Here is a 17534-nt window from a genome sequence, read left to right as displayed (position 1 = left end):
CTGGATAGAGGTATAGGAGAGGGGGAAATTGGTTTGTAGGCATGTTTTTATGCATTTATTTGTTTTTGAATGGAGATGAAGCGGCCTGGATTTTTTATGTAGGTTTCATTTTTGTCGTATTGGTGTGGAGTAACTGCTGGGTGTAGGTAGAAACCTCAAGTGGAATGGGCTGTTAAATTGTAAGGGGGCAATACTTAAAAAACACTTAAGAGAGAAGGAATGGCATAGGATCACTTAATGAAAATCAACAACAAACTCTTTGAACATATTTATCATCTAAATAAAAGACTTGAGATGGGAATTGCTTTTAAAATGCCTGCTGTCTGCGTAGCAAAGGGAGAGGGGATCAGCTGGGTGGACAGCACTGCTAAAATAAGCTTTAGGAACCCATGGATCTGTTCTATGATAAATGACAGTATTCTATTTTTTTTTATAACCCAGGTTAAAAGCATTAGGGGACAGTACAGTGCTCCTCTGAGATGGCTCTGAAACCCCAGAAGTCACGTCTGTGTTTGCATGGGCACCCATTGAGAGGTCTGTTTGCTGCTTGTGGTTAACGGGGCCAAACAGCAGCAGGTGAAAGCAGTCTGCGTGGTTCTGCACTGCCTCCAGATCCCTTTGGCTGAGGGAGAATTGATTCCAGCCCAGGTGAACCTGCCAGACAAATAGCAGAAGGTGAAGTGCGGCGGAAGCATCACGTGCTGGGTCCCAGCACAGGGCTGGAACCTGCTGACATCCTGAGCAGCGTGAGAAGTCGCTGCCTGGGAGCTGAGGGAGGCCAAGGGGGGATGAATTCAGGAGAGAAAAAAGGTGAATTCTGCACCGTCAGCTTTGTGTTCTCCAAGTTTTTGCTTTGTTCATCATTGCTGATGGAAAAGAATCAACAACCCAACGCTTAAAAAGGGGGCACCACGCTGTTTTCAGTGTGTTTACACTTGGATTTGGTGCATGTAACTGAATTCCTTATATGTGGGTGGTTAGTTTGTGCATTTCCTGTTCCCCCCTCCCTTAACATGACTTTCACTTTGAATCTGCAGGCATCCCTTTCCCTGTGCTCACCCAGGGAATGCAGGAAAATAAAATCAGCGTGGAGTGCACTGAAGGAAAATATCCAGGTCAGGTGGATTAGAAGGAGATCCGGTACCAAATACACAGGGACCAGGTGTTGTTTATTCAGTGCTGTGCACTCGTTGTGGGAAAATCGCCCCATAAACACTGAACAATCGAGGGAAGGCAAAGGGGTCTGGGGAGGGATGGTGGTAAGCGAGGCAATGCTGTATCTTTAATTTTCTTTTCTGAAGGAAGAAAGTCTGCATAGCAATGACAGGAGCACTTGTTCATGCCTTTAATGTGTGATCTGTTTTCTCCAGTGGAGGGCACTCAGTGTATCACAAACTAGAACATTAGCACCAACAAGCTCCAAAGCATCATCACTCTCTGGAAAGCCTTCTGAATTAGACAGGAGCTGCCTCTCAGCACAGCTACAAAACACTTTAAACCTGACCAGCTAAATGGATAAAGCTATCCTGCACAGCCTTTAACTGGGGGGTTACACGGCACGGGAGGCCTGCCTGCTTCGGGAGCTGGGCGCTGGAGATGGATTGCTGTATCTGGGAATGGCAGAAGGCAGCAGAATGAGAGCTGCCAGGTACCGGCAAAGCTTCTTTTTTTTTTCTTTTTTTCCCCCCCCTTCTTTTTTTATTTCGTTTCTCCCAGAGAAGTTGCTTTACCTTCGCGGTGTGCTGTAGCTTTCCCTTGCAGATTGCCACTTAAAGCTGATGGTTCTCTGATGACTTACACAATGGCTCTCAGAGCTTAGAGTCCCTCCCTACCCCCCCCCCCCCCCCCCCCAGACTCCCCCCCATCCTTCGTCCTGTCTTCCCCACCCCCAGCCCCTTCCCTCTCCTTTCCCTTCCTCATCCCCAAAATTCTTGCTTGTCCTCTCTAGGGAACTTTGTGTGGGGCTCTGGCGTGCACGCTGGATGGCGGTGATGCGAGTGGCAGCCGCGCTGTGACATGAAGATCCTGATGGTTTAAGGAGCAGTTTTAAAAAGAAGAGAGAGGAAGAGAGGGGAAAAAAGCAAAAAAGGGGAAGAGAGAGCGAAGAAAACAGCTGGCGAGAGGAAGAGGAGGAGGTTTGTTGGTGACAAAAGGATGGGTAAGTGAACTTTTCTTGCTTGTTTGTTAGCACAGCTGCAGCTGTATGGCATATTTTTTTCAGCTGGATTATTAGCTGTTTGGGAGGGGGAAACAGCCTAACCAGCAGCGCATTCCTGTGCCAGGTGACTCATTGTACTTGCTATTGTATTTTTAGATCATGCATTCACCCCCCCCTGCCCTCCCCCCAAACACACACACCTTTCCTCCTGCAGTGGTTTCGTATGTAATTAATGTGTGCGTGCATGCACGGGGTGAAGGGCTGTACGTTCCTGCCTGTCCAACCACCCACACACCTGCACACATGATGCACAGAGGTACATGCATGCGTGAGGCAGCCCGCACCACATCTCTTCTGGGTTTCTGTTCCTATTCCGTGAGCCTGTAGTGGCATTATTCGGGCTGTCAGAACGGGCTGTTAACACTTTGCGGTGAGGTGGGAAGCCAAAGGGAAGGGGCTGATTTGGTTCTATAGGTGGTTCTGAAAAGATGCCCCCTAATACTGCTGCTGGATTTCCAGCAGTCATTTGCCAGTCTTATTTTTTCAAGTGTGACAGGTTTATTTCCCTCCCTCTTTCCCCCACCCCCCCAGCCCCCAAGTCTGTAACAGCAAGAACATATTTCTGTCTGGCTGCTGCTGACACATAGGCAGTAGCAAAAAAATGAGGATTTAAATTAAAAATCTAACCTTAAAGTAAAAGGCAGAGATGCATAGTCAGGGGCATTTTAGATGAGGAATTATTTTGTAGATTGCCCCCTTGCTTTAAAAGCAGATGAAATAACTGCAGCACAAGGGTGGTTTTGTGTATGTGACAAATAATGAGGTGATTATTTATCAAGGAGATACCAGCCCTTAGAATGTTTCCTATTGGAAGAATGCATCTTAATTCCTAGCAAGATTGCAACTCTGGACACAGAGGCATCAGTCCTAAAATGGGCTGAGGGGAGTGTGCGTATGTGCTGGGGGTTCTGACAGCCCCCTGCAGCCCCTTCCAGAATTATTCAAAGAATGTGGAAAATAGCACTGTGGTCATGCAACGATATCGGTTGTACGTGAGAATTTTGACATCTGAAATGCAGAATCTTAAAATCAGTAGGGCTGAGGAAAAGAGAAATACAGAAATTTCCCTTTAAACTTTGGGTGTATTGCTGCTCTAAAGGCAGTGGTTATATGTAAGTATTTCTATGTACCTTTTCATGGAGGACATGCAATAAATGTATACCAAAAATAGCAAGTGCTTAGGTATTCACCCCTCCATGTAGATAACTTCAAGGCAATAAGTGTTAAGGCTGTGACTCATTTTAAATAAATATCTCCTAACATTACCTTGTTACTCAGGTCCCATGCTTGCATTTTAGAGTATACCTCCCTACATGATTGAACTTTGTTTCTGTGCATCTCTATGTGGTTAAGGTACATGGAAAAAAATGAGCAAGTGAAACCGACTCTCAAATATAATCACTTAGTGCAAAAAGTAAAGCCTATAATTTTTTGTTTTGCAACAAATGCATGCATTAAAGATGGATCAAACTTTATAATAAGTAGATTCCTCACTTTTTGCAGTAATTTTGGGAGGAACTGAACTTGCAATTGCTTTTATCAGGGAACATATTTAGCACCATGTAAATACCAGAAGCTTTGCCTCATTTCCTTCCCAGCACTATGGAGTATTCAGCACAGTGACTTGACAAATATGTTTATTGTTAAAACCCCAGCATCTAGCGATAAGGATATACCAGCAGCCCTGAGAGATGATGTACAGGAGAACAGCGAATAGAGAATGGGCTCCTGGTCCTTCTAAGGGCTCATAAATCACACACAAGTAATTGAATAACGAGAGTAGTGCCGGTGATGGTGCAGGTAGGAGAGATGGCAAGCCAGCAACTCAAAGAGCAGACACTTATACAACCAAAAGTGCAAGCCAGGACACAAGCAGGTTGTCTTCAAAACCCACCGCTTCACTAAGGCTCTATCAGGAACCCCACTGATGTTAGTAACCCGTTGGCGAATTATTTTGGTAGCTTTACAATGCACGTTTGTTTTCTTTTTAATATTGTAGGTTTCCATTTAATTAAGCAGCTGCGGGGCATGAGTGTGGTGTTAGTGCTACTTCCTGTGGTGCTATTTGTTGTGCTTGCGGGGGCTCAGCGAGCTTGCCCCAAGAACTGCAGATGCGATGGCAAGATTGTGTACTGCGAATCTCACGCGTTCAGAGACATCCCTCAGAATATTTCTGGAGGGTCTCAAGGCTTATCGTTGCGGTACAACAGCATTCAGAAGCTTAAATCGAATCAGTTTGCGGGCCTGAATCAGCTCATATGGCTTTATCTTGACCATAATTACATCAACTCCGTGGATGAGGATGCGTTTCAGGGGATCCGCAGGCTGAAGGAATTAATTCTGAGCTCCAACAAAATTACCCATCTGCACAACAAAACGTTTCACCCGGTCCCCAACCTCCGCAACCTGGACCTCTCGTACAACAAGTTGCAGGTGCTGCAGTCTGAGCAGTTTAAGGGCCTTCGTAAGCTCTTGATCTTGCATTTGCGCTCTAACTCGCTGAAGACTGTGCCGATCCGAGTTTTCCAAGACTGCCGCAACCTCGATTTTCTGGATTTGGGCTACAACCGCCTGCGGAGCTTATCCCGTAATGCCTTCGCTGGCCTTTTGAAGTTGACGGAGCTCCACTTGGAGCACAACCAGTTTTCTAAGATCAATTTTGCCCACTTCCCACGCCTCTTCAACCTTCGCTCGATTTACTTGCAGTGGAATAGGATCCGATCTATCAGCCAAGGGTTAACGTGGACTTGGAGTTCCTTGCACAACTTGGATTTATCAGGAAATGACATTACAGGGATAGAGCCCGGGACGTTCCAGTGCCTCCCCAACCTGCAAAAGCTGAACCTGGATTCCAACAAACTCACCAACATCTCTCAGGAGACCATCAATACGTGGATCTCACTCATCTCCATCACTCTATCCGGAAATATGTGGGAATGTACTCGAAGCATTTGCCCTCTGTTTACTTGGCTTAAGAATTTCAAGGGAAATAAAGAAAGCACTATGATATGTGCAGGCCCTAAACAAATCCAGGGTGAAAAAGTGAGCGATGCTGTGGAGACATACAATATCTGTGCTGAAATCCAGGTGGTGGTTACTGAAAGATCCTATCAGGCTCCCAGAACCCCCCAGAGACCTGTCTTTATTCCTAAGCCTACCGTTTCCAAACTTGAAAGCAATCAGCCAACATCTGTTGTGCCAAGCCCTTCCACTGACCTCCCAACGCCTGCAGTGGAACCCGAATACGAGCATGTTTCCTTTCACAAAATCATTGCTGGGAGCGTGGCCCTCTTTCTTTCTGTGGCCATGATTTTGTTGGTTATCTACGTGTCGTGGAAGCGCTATCCAGCCAGCATGAAGCAGCTCCAGCAGCACTCGCTCATGAAGAGGCGCAGGAAAAAGGCCAGGGAGTCTGAAAGGCAAATGAACTCCCCTTTACAGGAGTATTACGTGGACTACAAGCCAACAAACTCTGAGACCATGGATGTATCCGTTAATGGATCTGGGCCCTGCACGTATACCATCTCTGGCTCCAGGGAATGTGAGGTATGAACCATGATCCTCCTAAAACCATTTCAGCTGCTGGGAAGGAGAGGTAAATGTTTGAAGCTCTTGAGGTGTCTCTAAATGCTGGAAAGATTAATGAGGTTTTTTTTTGCTTTGGGGTTTGCTCAGCATGTGAGGTTATCTCATTAAATCGTAGCAATCAGGGAAGTGACGGCGATTATTTTTGAACAATTCAGACTTAACAAAGCATTAGTTTAAGATGAAGTAAACACCTATGATAAAGGTGCATTATCCTCCTCTCATCTGCGCCTATTTAATTATTGGTGGTGGCGTGAGGCCCATCTTTCCTGTATTGCTAGAGGCAGAGAAGTTTTAAGAACCTTTTCTGTTTCAAAAACAAGCATGGAGTCATCTCTGCTCCAGACCCCATGTTACATCTTGGGTGTTTTCTGATGTATTTAGTGATAATGCCAGAGCTTTTCTGCATTGTCTGTCTGACTCAGGGGGTAAACCTGGGAACAGCAAGACTGCAGCACAGCTTTGGGTTGGGCATTTACTTGTTTTGCTGGATAAGCAGAAACGTCCATGCTTCTTTACTAGCTTATTGTAGATTTCAGCCTTGCAGAGGCCTCAGCTTAAACATTTGCAAATATCTGGGTTTGAGAGAGGGATTTTCTCTTGGTTTTTCTATCTTAGTGAAAACTTTCAGATGATTGGTGAAGGCTTAGCTTGAGACACAACTCTACTGGAGACAATAGTTGTATGCACATAAGGATGCATTATTATTTTGATTTAGTAAGTACATGAGAAATAAAAATCAGAAAAGCTCTTGGTGTTTTTTTTTTTCTCTGTTGTTAAGCTTTGGCAAGAAAATGCCAAGTATTTTTTCATTGCTGCGTTGTCATTGACACTATTTAATATGTATGTAAGAAACGCTTTTACTTGTGAATATAATTGCTTATTTATTCCTGATGAGGAGGATTTCCATGGTTACATTTCGGTACTCGATACTTAACGCTGCATGTGATGAGGGGGTCGTGGTGGATTTTGGTTCCCTGGTTGTGGGTATCCTACCTGAATACACTGTCAGTGTGCCTGCTGACATTTGTTCATATCTTTTTATACACGTTGAATAGGCTATGGTAGGTTTGGAGCAACGAGGTAGTCTGAAAGGTGTGTTAAAGTTGAGCAGTGCTCAGCAGGCTGCGATTCTTGGATCCCCATTTTTGAAAATTGGATGTTCTGCACTTTCAGAAAATAGGGCTTCTGTAAGATGTCTGGTATTTGGCACCTGAAATCACTATCTGAGTTTGGACCTCAGAACTAAGGGGAAGCAAAAATAGAGATGATTTGGGGTTACTGTGTCTGGAGCAGCATTGCCTTCAGAATGAGAAAAGCACCTGTCGTGCCCTTGTCATTTGTACCAGCATTATGTGGATGAATGTGTGCTTTGGCTTTTTCTTTTCTGTTAGCAGCACAAATAGAAATAAAAAGATGCTAACAAAGTTACTGTGAATTTTCACCGGCTGTCAGGAGGAGCATTAATTTCATTAATTTTTGAAAGGCTTTCATGTCTTCCTGCTCAAGTTTAACACCACTAAATTGTCATTAGCTTCGGTATGGGGCTGTTTGATTTAAAGATGATTTGGAGGACAGTTGAATCCTTGTGTCGTATCCAAAAGTGCACGTAATGAAACCACTGTAAGGAAATTTGGATCATAATTATAAAGCACAGAAGATAAGGGGACATCTGCTGCTCTTTGAGAGGCTGAAATCCGAATAATTTGGATTGTGTTAGATTAATAAATAGGTAAAGAGACCTACCAGGTCTGGTAACTGAAGGTCAGTATGGCATAATTTCTTCCTGCTGCTGCTGAGTGTTAGACACAGCTTTAAACACAAGGGGACCCCAGCTCACCTGGTTTCCAGGTGCTATCGCAGTGCCATAGCAGCTTGATTCAGCTGCCGTTCAGGTTAAGTTACGCTGGCTCACAAGTTTGCAGAAGTGGGGCTGTTTATCCCATTATCTTTGGGATTCCTTGTTGTGGTGTAAATTCAGGAAGCCTGTACGGAATGCAGTAGTGCTGGGACTGGGAGAACATATGCTCTGTATCTGTGTGGTATTAATTATGCGTTGGCTATTAGAGGACTGGAGGAGACAGAAGGCAGCAGATCACTGGAGACACATGTAGCAGCCATAAGCCCCCACTGAAATACTATCTTCAGCTTGGATTTAACATCCTTCGTCTCCATAGCTACAAGGTTCCACTTGTGAAAGGACAGATATGCACTGTGCAGTACTTAGGAATGGTAAGAAAAAAATCCCTGTAGTATCTTCAGCAGTGGAAAGGCTTAATGTTGCAGTGAGGGGAGGAAGAAAACGGAATATTTCGTTATCAATAGTTAATTTACCCAGATACACCTGCTTGTGGGAAACCTATTACTAAAACTATTGCTTTGGACAAGTGAGACAGCTCAGGCTCATCCTCCCACGGGTCTGACTTGCTAATTCATTGGGCTCAGGCCAAGGTTTCCCCCAAAACAGGAATGTGTAGAGGGAGAAGAGTACCTGGTTATCAAAATGAAAGCAGAGCAGTTGTCAGCATCCATTACTTAAGGTTCTATCAATTTTACTTTATTTATATTTTTCATATCAATGTCTGCTCTCGCATGCCAACCCTTAAGCACCGTGGGTGTCCAAAACCTGTGTGTCTTTCTGCGAAGGGTTAAGGGGTTGATTACTTATGGGTTTATTCCGTGTTAACCTGGGAAAGAATATGCCTGAGCTTATTCCTCTGTTGGAGGTTGGTGATAACAGATGTTCCTGTGCATGGCCAAGGTTTGTGCTGGGCACAGCCTTTACTATTACAGCTCTGAATTTGTTTTTCAAGTGTCCAGCTCTTCTCATACATAACCACCATCTTTCTATGGCAGAACTGGCCTTGGAGCAACATGTTTAGGCATTCACACAGGTTTGTTTTTTAACAGCAGCTGCACATGTGAGTAGGTGGTGATGGTGGTTGTTCTGAGTTCAGCGAGATGCCTTGGCTGCACCAAAGCAACGTGGGTGTACGGGAGCTGCCCCGTGTTGGGTTGTTATCTGCAAGCAGTCAGTGCCAGGGGCACTTTGCAAGGCTGCTTTTAACTCAATGCTTTATGAATTATTTCCTGTACTACAGAGGCACAGCCAAAGTCAGGCTCGCTGTAAATGGGAGCAACTCTCTTGGCATCAGTGGGATTATAATCACTGACACCTGGCCCATGGTATTCTATTTAGTCTATTGGCAAAGCTTTCTAAAATAACTGGATGCTTATGATTTTGGCTCTCACCATCCAGTTAGCAGACTGCTGCTATCTCATTTTGGTATTTGCTTTGTGCTTGTGCATCTTTTTCCCTCTCTCTGTCATGTTTATTTGTACATTTGGTGAAAATCATGGAGCATAAAAAGCAATTCTAAAAACCAAGCTATAATGATGTATTTCATATGTAGCATGCACAATATCCACATATAGCACACTATGTGGGGAGAATGAACACAGCTCCAGAAATGTTTCCTCCTTTCTGCTAGGTTCTTCCTCTCCTGTTTCTCAGGCTGACTGCTACTGAACAACCAACCACCGACCAACCAACCAAGTGAACATCTTTTCCATGTTAGCTGAGCACAGTTGATGTGAAACCCTTTGAGAGACAATTGACACAGACCCTGCAATGTTGCTCTTTACACTTTCATGTCTCCATGTCTAACCATACCCCAGAGTTTGACAAGCAAGCCCACCTGTTCGCATACAAGAATGTCTCTGCTGTGATGCTTCTATGTTTTTCATTGGAGTGAAAACCAGGGCAGTTGTCACTTGTATTCATACTTGCTAAATCAGTCGCACAAAATTATGTTTACTTTGAATTCTGCTTGCTCCTCTCTTGCCAGTGGGAAGAAATAGATTGGTAGAGGAATATAACATATGCAAACATATTGGGCTACTGTTGACCTCTTCTTTTTGAGCCTAATTTAAAAGGAAATGTTGACATGCCGCTGTTGATTATCATGTATTTATTAAACACCATACTGTGTTGTTTGCAGCAAAAAGGGAAAAAGCAGAATAAGTCTTCTCTTTCCAGATGCTGGTTAGCCCAAGATTCCAGCTCTGGAAAGGCCTTTGTGGCTCTCTAACTCATTTTGGAAAGGATGTCCAGGATCTAAGCAAGATCTTATGGAACATGGTGGCTTCAGGAGGGAGAAGTCATTCAGCAGTTTGGCAGAGTGGTGGGTTTTGTTTGTCTTTTGGGTGTGCTTTTTTAAGAACAGTAACAATATTCCCTTTGGTCTTATATTCATACAAAGAAAATTTAGCAAGGATTTGATGGCAGAGGCTTAAGTTTTACACAATTTGGGGTAATGTAAAAGGAAGGTGATTTTCCAGGTAGTGCATTGCAAGGAGAAGAACATGGCAAGTGGGGAGCAGTAATTGTTGGTTTCATAGCCTACTGCCCTCATTTTAGGGGCAAAGAGGTTGCAGTCGTTTTTCTAATGACTATGTTTAGGAAAGCTGTAGGATGGTCCATGTTAATTGAGCTCTCTCTATCCTTTGGTGCTTTGGCTCTTCCTCCACCTCTTTCTCTACCTCTCTGTGATTATAAATGGACCTTAAGTTCCTGCTTGAGACACAATGAAGCTCTGTCACAAGCCCTGTTGTAGAGATTAGGTGAAGACTGAGGTTACAGTGGATTTCCTCCATGCAAGGTCTCTGAAATATGTCAGAAGTGGGTCAGAGGAGAAACCTCATAGGTGCAGGGCCAGTGAGAGGTTTGAGCAGGAGGTAAATTTTGGAAATATCTTCAAGATTAGGGCCAAAGGTAGAAATGCGTGTTTGTTAACATCAGTCTATGTTAACTCCCGCAGCCTTCCATATACTGCTGTTATTTGTGGTTGCAAGCATAGTGTCAGTATGCTGGAAGCTTTGCTACAGAAGCACTAAGTAATGTAGTCATAAATGCATAGGGGCAAATTTTCCAGGGCTCAGCACTTGCAAAGCGTGAGACTTCCCAAAGATATTACCAAAATGCCTGGCTGTATTTCCGGGAGAGCTCAGCCAGCTGCACATCAGCAGCAATTGAGATGCTGGTTGTGAATTTGAAAGGGGAGCTGCAGGAGGATGCTGAGCACTTCTGAAAGTCTTTCTCAATCCTTATTCAGGTGTCTGGTTGGGAGATTAGCTGATCTGAGATCGGTCTTACAATGTGTGTTCTGCCGAGAGCTCGCTCTCAGATAAAGCAAGAAATTAGTGGCAGAGGAAGAAGCTGAGCCCATATCTCCTGATTTTCACTTAGGCTTGGAACTTTCCTGTGTTGCAGCATTACATTTGTTCTACTGTGTCTCATCCAGAGGCTGACAGCTAACTGACAGAACTCTGAAGTTGCACCGAGGATGCACGCTCTTCAAACAGACATATCCAACAGAATGGCATCCTCCCTGCCCCCCATCACCTCTTTTCTTCTCTTTATTTTTCCATATGCTGAAACCAGTTTGTGTTATGCACGGTGAGGAGTGACAGAACCGCACTGTAAAAGCTTTGTACCAAAGAAGAAAATAATTGTATTTCTTTTATAATCATTGCTCAGGTCTTGTGAAGGATTCCTGCGTGGCTGGAATTGTGACAGATGCAATTTACCCTCTCCATCTCTCCTTTTCTCTCACCCCTTCTTCTGCTTCTGGTTGAGCTCTGTGATGTGCTGCCAGTATTTTAAGGAGGGGAAAAAAAATCAATTTTAGTCCATTATGTAGCTCATGCCAGGAGGGAGAATGCTAGCAGAGACAGGGAGAAATCTGTCGAACCCATTCATTTGTTTCTTCTTTTAAATACACATGCACACACACAAAAATCTCACTTGAAAGGAAGCGAACAGTCTTGTTAGTAAGTATCCTGCTGCTGGAAATGTTCCTTGAGCTCCCCTCCAGAACAGCAGTGCTGACTTGGTTCTTGACAATGCGACCTTACTTATGCCATCCAACACAGAGCCAAAGGAGCAAGGCTGGGTGCTGGATGAGAGCTGTGCACTTGGCTCTTGTTCCTGGATGCATCCACATTTGGAGGCAGCCTGATGCTGCTAGAAGCGACCCACTGTGCAGGTGTGTTATTGCCACTGAGATAGACCTACAGGTTATTTTCAGGAGACTGCATGTGTTGCTAGCAAGAGCTGCTTGGCATAGAGAAATGGACAGCTCTCTGTCATGTTCTCCTTGTTGTAAACATTTTGACGTGTAAAATTCCTGTGTGATTTGTGTTCATAGCACTAACATCCTGGTATTTGGCCATTGCAAGCCAAGTATATGGGACTGAACGCAGATGGGCTGCAGCAGTAAACATTTTTGACACTAATCAGATTTTATCACATCTGCCTGTTGTGGAGCCAAATAAGCTTGAATTGCTTGTACATCTCTGTCTTACATAAAAAAAGATGACTGAGTCAACTCCTAGGAATCTCCTGGGGGTTGTTGCCTCTGTACCTGCTTTGGTAGAAGCTAGGAGATGCTGTCATTGGAGACACTGGTGTCCCTGGAAACACTCAGGGTCAGACTGGACCAGGCTCTGAGCAACCTGACAGAGCTATAGGTGTTCCTGTTCATTGCAGAAGAGTTGGACCAGATGGCCTTTAAGGGTCCCTTCCAACCCAAAAAGTTCTCTGATTCTATGACACTGTGTATGGAATGGTGCAGGAGGATGTGACTTTGGGAATATTGGCTTCTTGGCCTGGTGAATCTGTTTTCTCATTGCCCCCTTAAGCCATGTAAGAGTGCAGGGGAAATAGAAGGTTCTTGCCTGTAGATGTAGCAGCCATCCAGCTGCCATGGGTGACTGGATGAAAGTCTTTCTACCTGCAAGAGCGGGAAAGGACATACAGGGCAAGAAATGCTGATCAGCTGAAATTTCTCATCTCCATGATATATTGCTACAACAAAATCTCCATCCTTGTTTCATAGTTGAAGCATTTTAGTTCAAGTTTATTATTTTGGGGGTTATTTAGATACATTGAAAATGCTATTGGTGAGGTCATGTGAATTTCATGGATATAAGCAAGCCAGAAAGGCTGTCCTTGAAAGCTCCATGTCAGTGGGCACCATCCTATGGAAAATGGCAAAATGGCAGGACCTTGTGAGGGAGGATGTGTGAACTTAAGATTTTTGTTTTTTCCATCCTTGTGGCTAAAAGGAGAGGGTTCTTCTGTTTGTTTTTGCATAGTATCTTTCATTTGTAGATCTCAAAACTCATCGGATAAGTAACATTATTCTAATTTTTAGTTTCTGCATCACCCAGATTGCAATCTTATGCAACAGCTCCTTGCTGCTACAGTTCCATTCTTTTCCCCCTTTCCCTGTCATTGCTATTGTCTGATTTCCTCTGAAATACAGAAAAGTAGAAGCAAAAATAGTCTTTCTGCTATTAGCCTATGGGGAAAAGTAGCATGATCGGTTTGTTGATGATCAGAGGTGGAATTTTGCTGTTGTGCTCTTGTACAGCTATGTACTCTGTGTAGACCTAAATAGGGAAAGACTGACGTTAATAAATGAGTCTTGATTTTGATACTGAAATTTCTAAATTCTTTTGTTGTGTAACAGTATTTGCTATTTTGTGTCTGCTGCTGCACTGCAGAATTGTTATATCAGGAGAAAATTATATGCTTTTTTAAAACCCAGAGCCTGTTAAATCTACTGTGGGAATGTGGCATGTCCTTCATTGCAACAGGCAGAACTTAGAAATTATGTCGTGTGCAAAGATCTTTTGGTACATTCAGCATCGGGTCTGTGTGCAGTGCTTCCTGTTGCATACAGATAGAAATACATGTTGCAGTAAAAGAAATATTTATCTCCAATTCTTAATAGACAATGAAAGAACCAGCTTTAAAGCAGAAGGTTTGTTATTCTTGTTCCTTGCAAACAAGTACATTGGCATATTTCCTTTCTTGTATGGCAGAAGTAGGCTTTTCCTGTATGTTACTTGTATTTTAATCCAATTTGGAAGCAATCAATATCAGAAAGTGAAAGAGAGTAAACTCATTGTAATGGTAGTATTATCGCTACAGCTATTTGTGTTTGAGCAACAGCTGTGACACCTCCCAGGTTCAATCACTGTATGGAAATATTGAAGGAAGTAGTCCTCCCTGGGAAGAATAGGACCCAGTATGTAATCCATAGAGGTCTGGCACAGAAAGGCAACAGAGACACGAGGAGCAGTTTATTTTCAGATGCGTTCATAAGATTATAGAATGGCTTGGGTTGAAGGGGACCTTAAAGGTAGTCCAGTCCCATCCCCTGCCATGAGCTGGTTGCTCCCCACCAGCTCAGGCTGCCCACGGCCCCATCCATGGCCTTGGGCACCTCCAGGGATGGGGCATGAACAGCTCTGGGTGCCTCATGACCCACTGAGGACTGAAATCCAGGTTGTAGGAAACCTTTGGCTATATCCTGTTTACTGAATGACTCCAAATGCCAGTCTTGTGTAGGGAAAAGCTGTCCTGTGATTGCACTGTGCCCAGAATAAAGCCCCCTGCTGTGCATTGGGCCAGTGGAGGACCCATTTATCTCTGAGAACAAGCTCCCTATGAGGAGGTCAGGCTCACTCTTGGTGACTTGCACTTTCATGCATTCTAGCTCCACTTTTTATCAAACTTTTCTAATGCATACTGTGGCTTTGATGAATAGACTCAAGTTGTGTGTTTTTGCTCATTTTCAAACTCCGTTCTCATTAAAAAACAGCTTCTCCTTCTGCATGATGGCCTCTGAAACCCCAGATGATTCTTCACTGCTCTCATCTTTCACTAACACATCCATTTGGATTATCTTTCTGCCGTGATGGATGCTTTAAAGGGAACCAACAAGGCCATCAAATTCCTGCCCTGGTTCAACTAGCATTTGTTAATGTTCTAAATCATCTTGGGCCTGAAATGTGCTACTTCTTAAATTTAGAACGATGTGATTGCCTGAAGCTTCTCCGTGCGTTAATTAAATCATCGTAATTGTGGTTTCTTGAGACTGACAGGTTATAAATAGTTTTTCTTCCCCCCTCCCCCCCGCAGTAATTTGGTATGAATGACAGGCAAAACCCACTATTGTTCAGTCTGCACCTCTGACACCATCTTTCCCATTCAGACTCCATTTCTCTACTATTATTTGATTGTCCCGAAGTAATCGACAGTGTCATTCTTAAAGGCTAGTTAATTACCATGTACTTTTCACATTATAAGAAGATTTTTCTGGGTCATCATTATCCGTTTAATTTAACAGAATGTGTATTGAGGAGGACTGATGGTCAGGACAGATGTTTGGTGTCTGTGTACAGACACAGGCATATGTATGTAAAGAGAAGTCCTAAGACCAGCATATTTTAATGCTAGTTCTATTTCCAATTATAATGTCTCAGAGATTTTGTGGCAATAGAGGTCTCTGTGTTCTTAACATACAGTTTTCCTCCATTGCTCCCATGTGGTAGGTCTTTACCTGAGAAGGTGCTGTGCTAGATAACTGGCAAAAGAGAACAATGCAGTAAGATCACCAATTATTTGGTAACAAATTCAACTTACAGTCCTTTTCATACTTACTAGAAAAAAAAAGGAAGAAAAGCTACAAATACTGTAGTTGACCAAGAATTTGTGCAAAACTATCTAGTTGGCTTTTGATCTTCCTCTGCTTGAGAGCAGATCCCTCTCTATGCGCAAGAATGAGGTAGAAGCGATGTAAGTGGGAACATCCTGAAGTCTGCATAATGCATAACCCCATTATGCAATTATGCATTGCTCCCTTTCAATGCAGCTCTGTGCACTGAAATTTTCTCTGTTTATAGCTCTAATTCATGGAAGAACCTCAGGCTAGATCTTTGTCTACCACTCTAGATCCTTCCTGAACTTCCCATCAGACAAATAAGCCTTACTGTTTCATTACTGTTGCGTGTAGACGTGTTATGATGAATGACTTGATTCAGAGCTAAATAAGATTCAAGAATATAATAAGGGAGAGCTTCCATGCTCAGCCTTGCCTTGCAAGACTGGATGATGTCCGTGCTCATGGATTTGGCATTTGAAGACTGACCAGCCAGCCAGGGCTGGAGGCCACGAGAACTGGGGACTGTTCTAAACTCTGCCCTTAATTTATAGTGTGAGCATTGCAAACTGCCAGGTTGTCAAAAGAAAAAAAAAAAAAAAATCAAGCAAGGTCACAATGGCTTTCATTAGAATTTGAGAAACTAAATCAGCCTGTAAATCTTTGACAATTTCTCCCATCCTCTTGTAGGCTTTGCCCTCCTATCTACTTACACAGAGGTCAGCTGGAGAGGATTGCCTTTCACTCTCTCCATGCAAGATGCTAACAACAGGGCTGGGGCTTGAGCTACTGCTTTAGCAGGAAAGAAAAAAAAAAAGCATTGTCGGGAGCCTTGAGGGACTCCCACTGAGTCTGTTTTGTTCCTGTTATAAAAGCCTGTCTGAAGTGGTCTGCTTTGTGTTGGTGTGGTATTAGCACATGCCTATTTAGTTCTTTTAAAATGTCTATACTACATTCAGATGCAATGGAGATTTACTCTTAGGTACTCAGGTTCTCCCTGGTCCCGGTAGTTTTCTGCAATGCAGTGCAATTGCATGATTTTAATGTAAATTTCTGATCCATTTCCTTTCCCTTTCTAAATCATAGGTTAGGCTTCTGGCTTCAAAAGCCACATCAGTGTCATGCGCGAAGTGGCATAGGAGAATGAAGGCAGTTTGTGTGGTTTTGCATACGGAAGAGGAATGGCACAAATCAGAAGGGAAAGCAACCTACAGGCAATTTGGAATTGTTTGAAATTTTTATTTAAAAACAAAGTCAATGGGTGTTCTCTTTGCCTCCCATTAATTGTTGAATATGTTAAGAGTCCCAGCGCGCAAAGAGCTCCGTCAATCTGAGTCATTGATTACACTTTTTCTGTTCATGGTTAGCTCCCAAATATTTATTATATTAGCTTTCTAAAACATGATTTAAGTTTCTTTGTTTTTCTGTAACAGGCAGGGACTAAAGTTAACATCGGCTCCATGAGTTTTCCACGTAGGTTGTAAGTGAAAGGTATTACTAGCATATTGTATTCACTGCCTCTCATGTCTAATGAGGATGGAATTGGGGATGTTCTACACTGATAGATCTTTACAAATTAGGGTTAAAGAGATTGCGGCCACCTGCTTTGCCTTCTTGTATATCAAGGGCCAAAATAACCATATAGGAAATTACAGTGCTTTATAAAACCCAGTAGCTTGTTTTGACTAAAAAGTGCCTCCACAGAAGTCACTTGAAGACTTAAGGAAGGCTCTGCTTCTCTGGTGCTTTGTTCCAAAGGTTAATAACCTTCACAGTGAAAAATAGCTGCTCGGCTGTTAAAATCGTTCTTTTCTCCACAAAGAGATTAAACTCATCTGAGAGGAAGAAGTATCTGATATTTAAAATGTCACTCAGGATAGCTGAATACAATATTCAGCTCACCAAGGAGAGGTTACAAAAAAAACCCCCACAAAAAGTCACATGACAGTTCCTTCTTCTGTTCCCTTGACCCTGTTCTTGACCAGGTCTCCAGTCGCTCACCTCTAGTTCTTGATCCTGCGTTGACTGCAGACCCAGATCAGAGAACCAGAGACCCATTGAAGCCTGTGGTAAGACCCCTATTTACAAAGTAATGCCAATCTGAAGTTAGCAGCATTTAAAATGAAATACATCACTATAACACTGTAATAAATTTGCATTCACCTAGAAGTCATCAGAGTTTCCTCTGAAGACTTATTGAGCTTACACAGTAACCCAAC

At 43.3% G+C, this 17534-nt stretch overlaps 1 protein-coding gene across 1 annotated transcript in view; it reads left to right on the top strand.

Moving 5' to 3' along the window:
• Positions 1-1456: 1456 nt before the first annotated feature.
• The window catches only part of LRRTM4 (leucine rich repeat transmembrane neuronal 4), a 200064-nt gene continuing 183986 nt past the window's right edge, over positions 1457-17534 (top strand). The window contains exons 1-3 of the mRNA XM_040651595.2: positions 1457-1648; positions 1949-2158; positions 4218-5764. Of these exons, the coding sequence (XP_040507529.1) occupies positions 2155-2158; positions 4218-5764 (1551 nt within the window). The 5' untranslated portion in view covers positions 1457-1648; positions 1949-2154. The remainder of the gene's footprint in view (positions 1649-1948; positions 2159-4217; positions 5765-17534) is intronic.

Source organism: Gallus gallus, chromosome 22, assembly GCF_016699485.2.
Source record: "Gallus gallus isolate bGalGal1 chromosome 22, bGalGal1.mat.broiler.GRCg7b, whole genome shotgun sequence".
Lineage (NCBI taxonomy): Eukaryota > Metazoa > Chordata > Aves > Galliformes > Phasianidae > Gallus > Gallus gallus.
The sequence above is the reverse complement of the archived record's forward strand: the minus strand, read 5'-3'. Positions and strand labels throughout refer to the sequence as shown.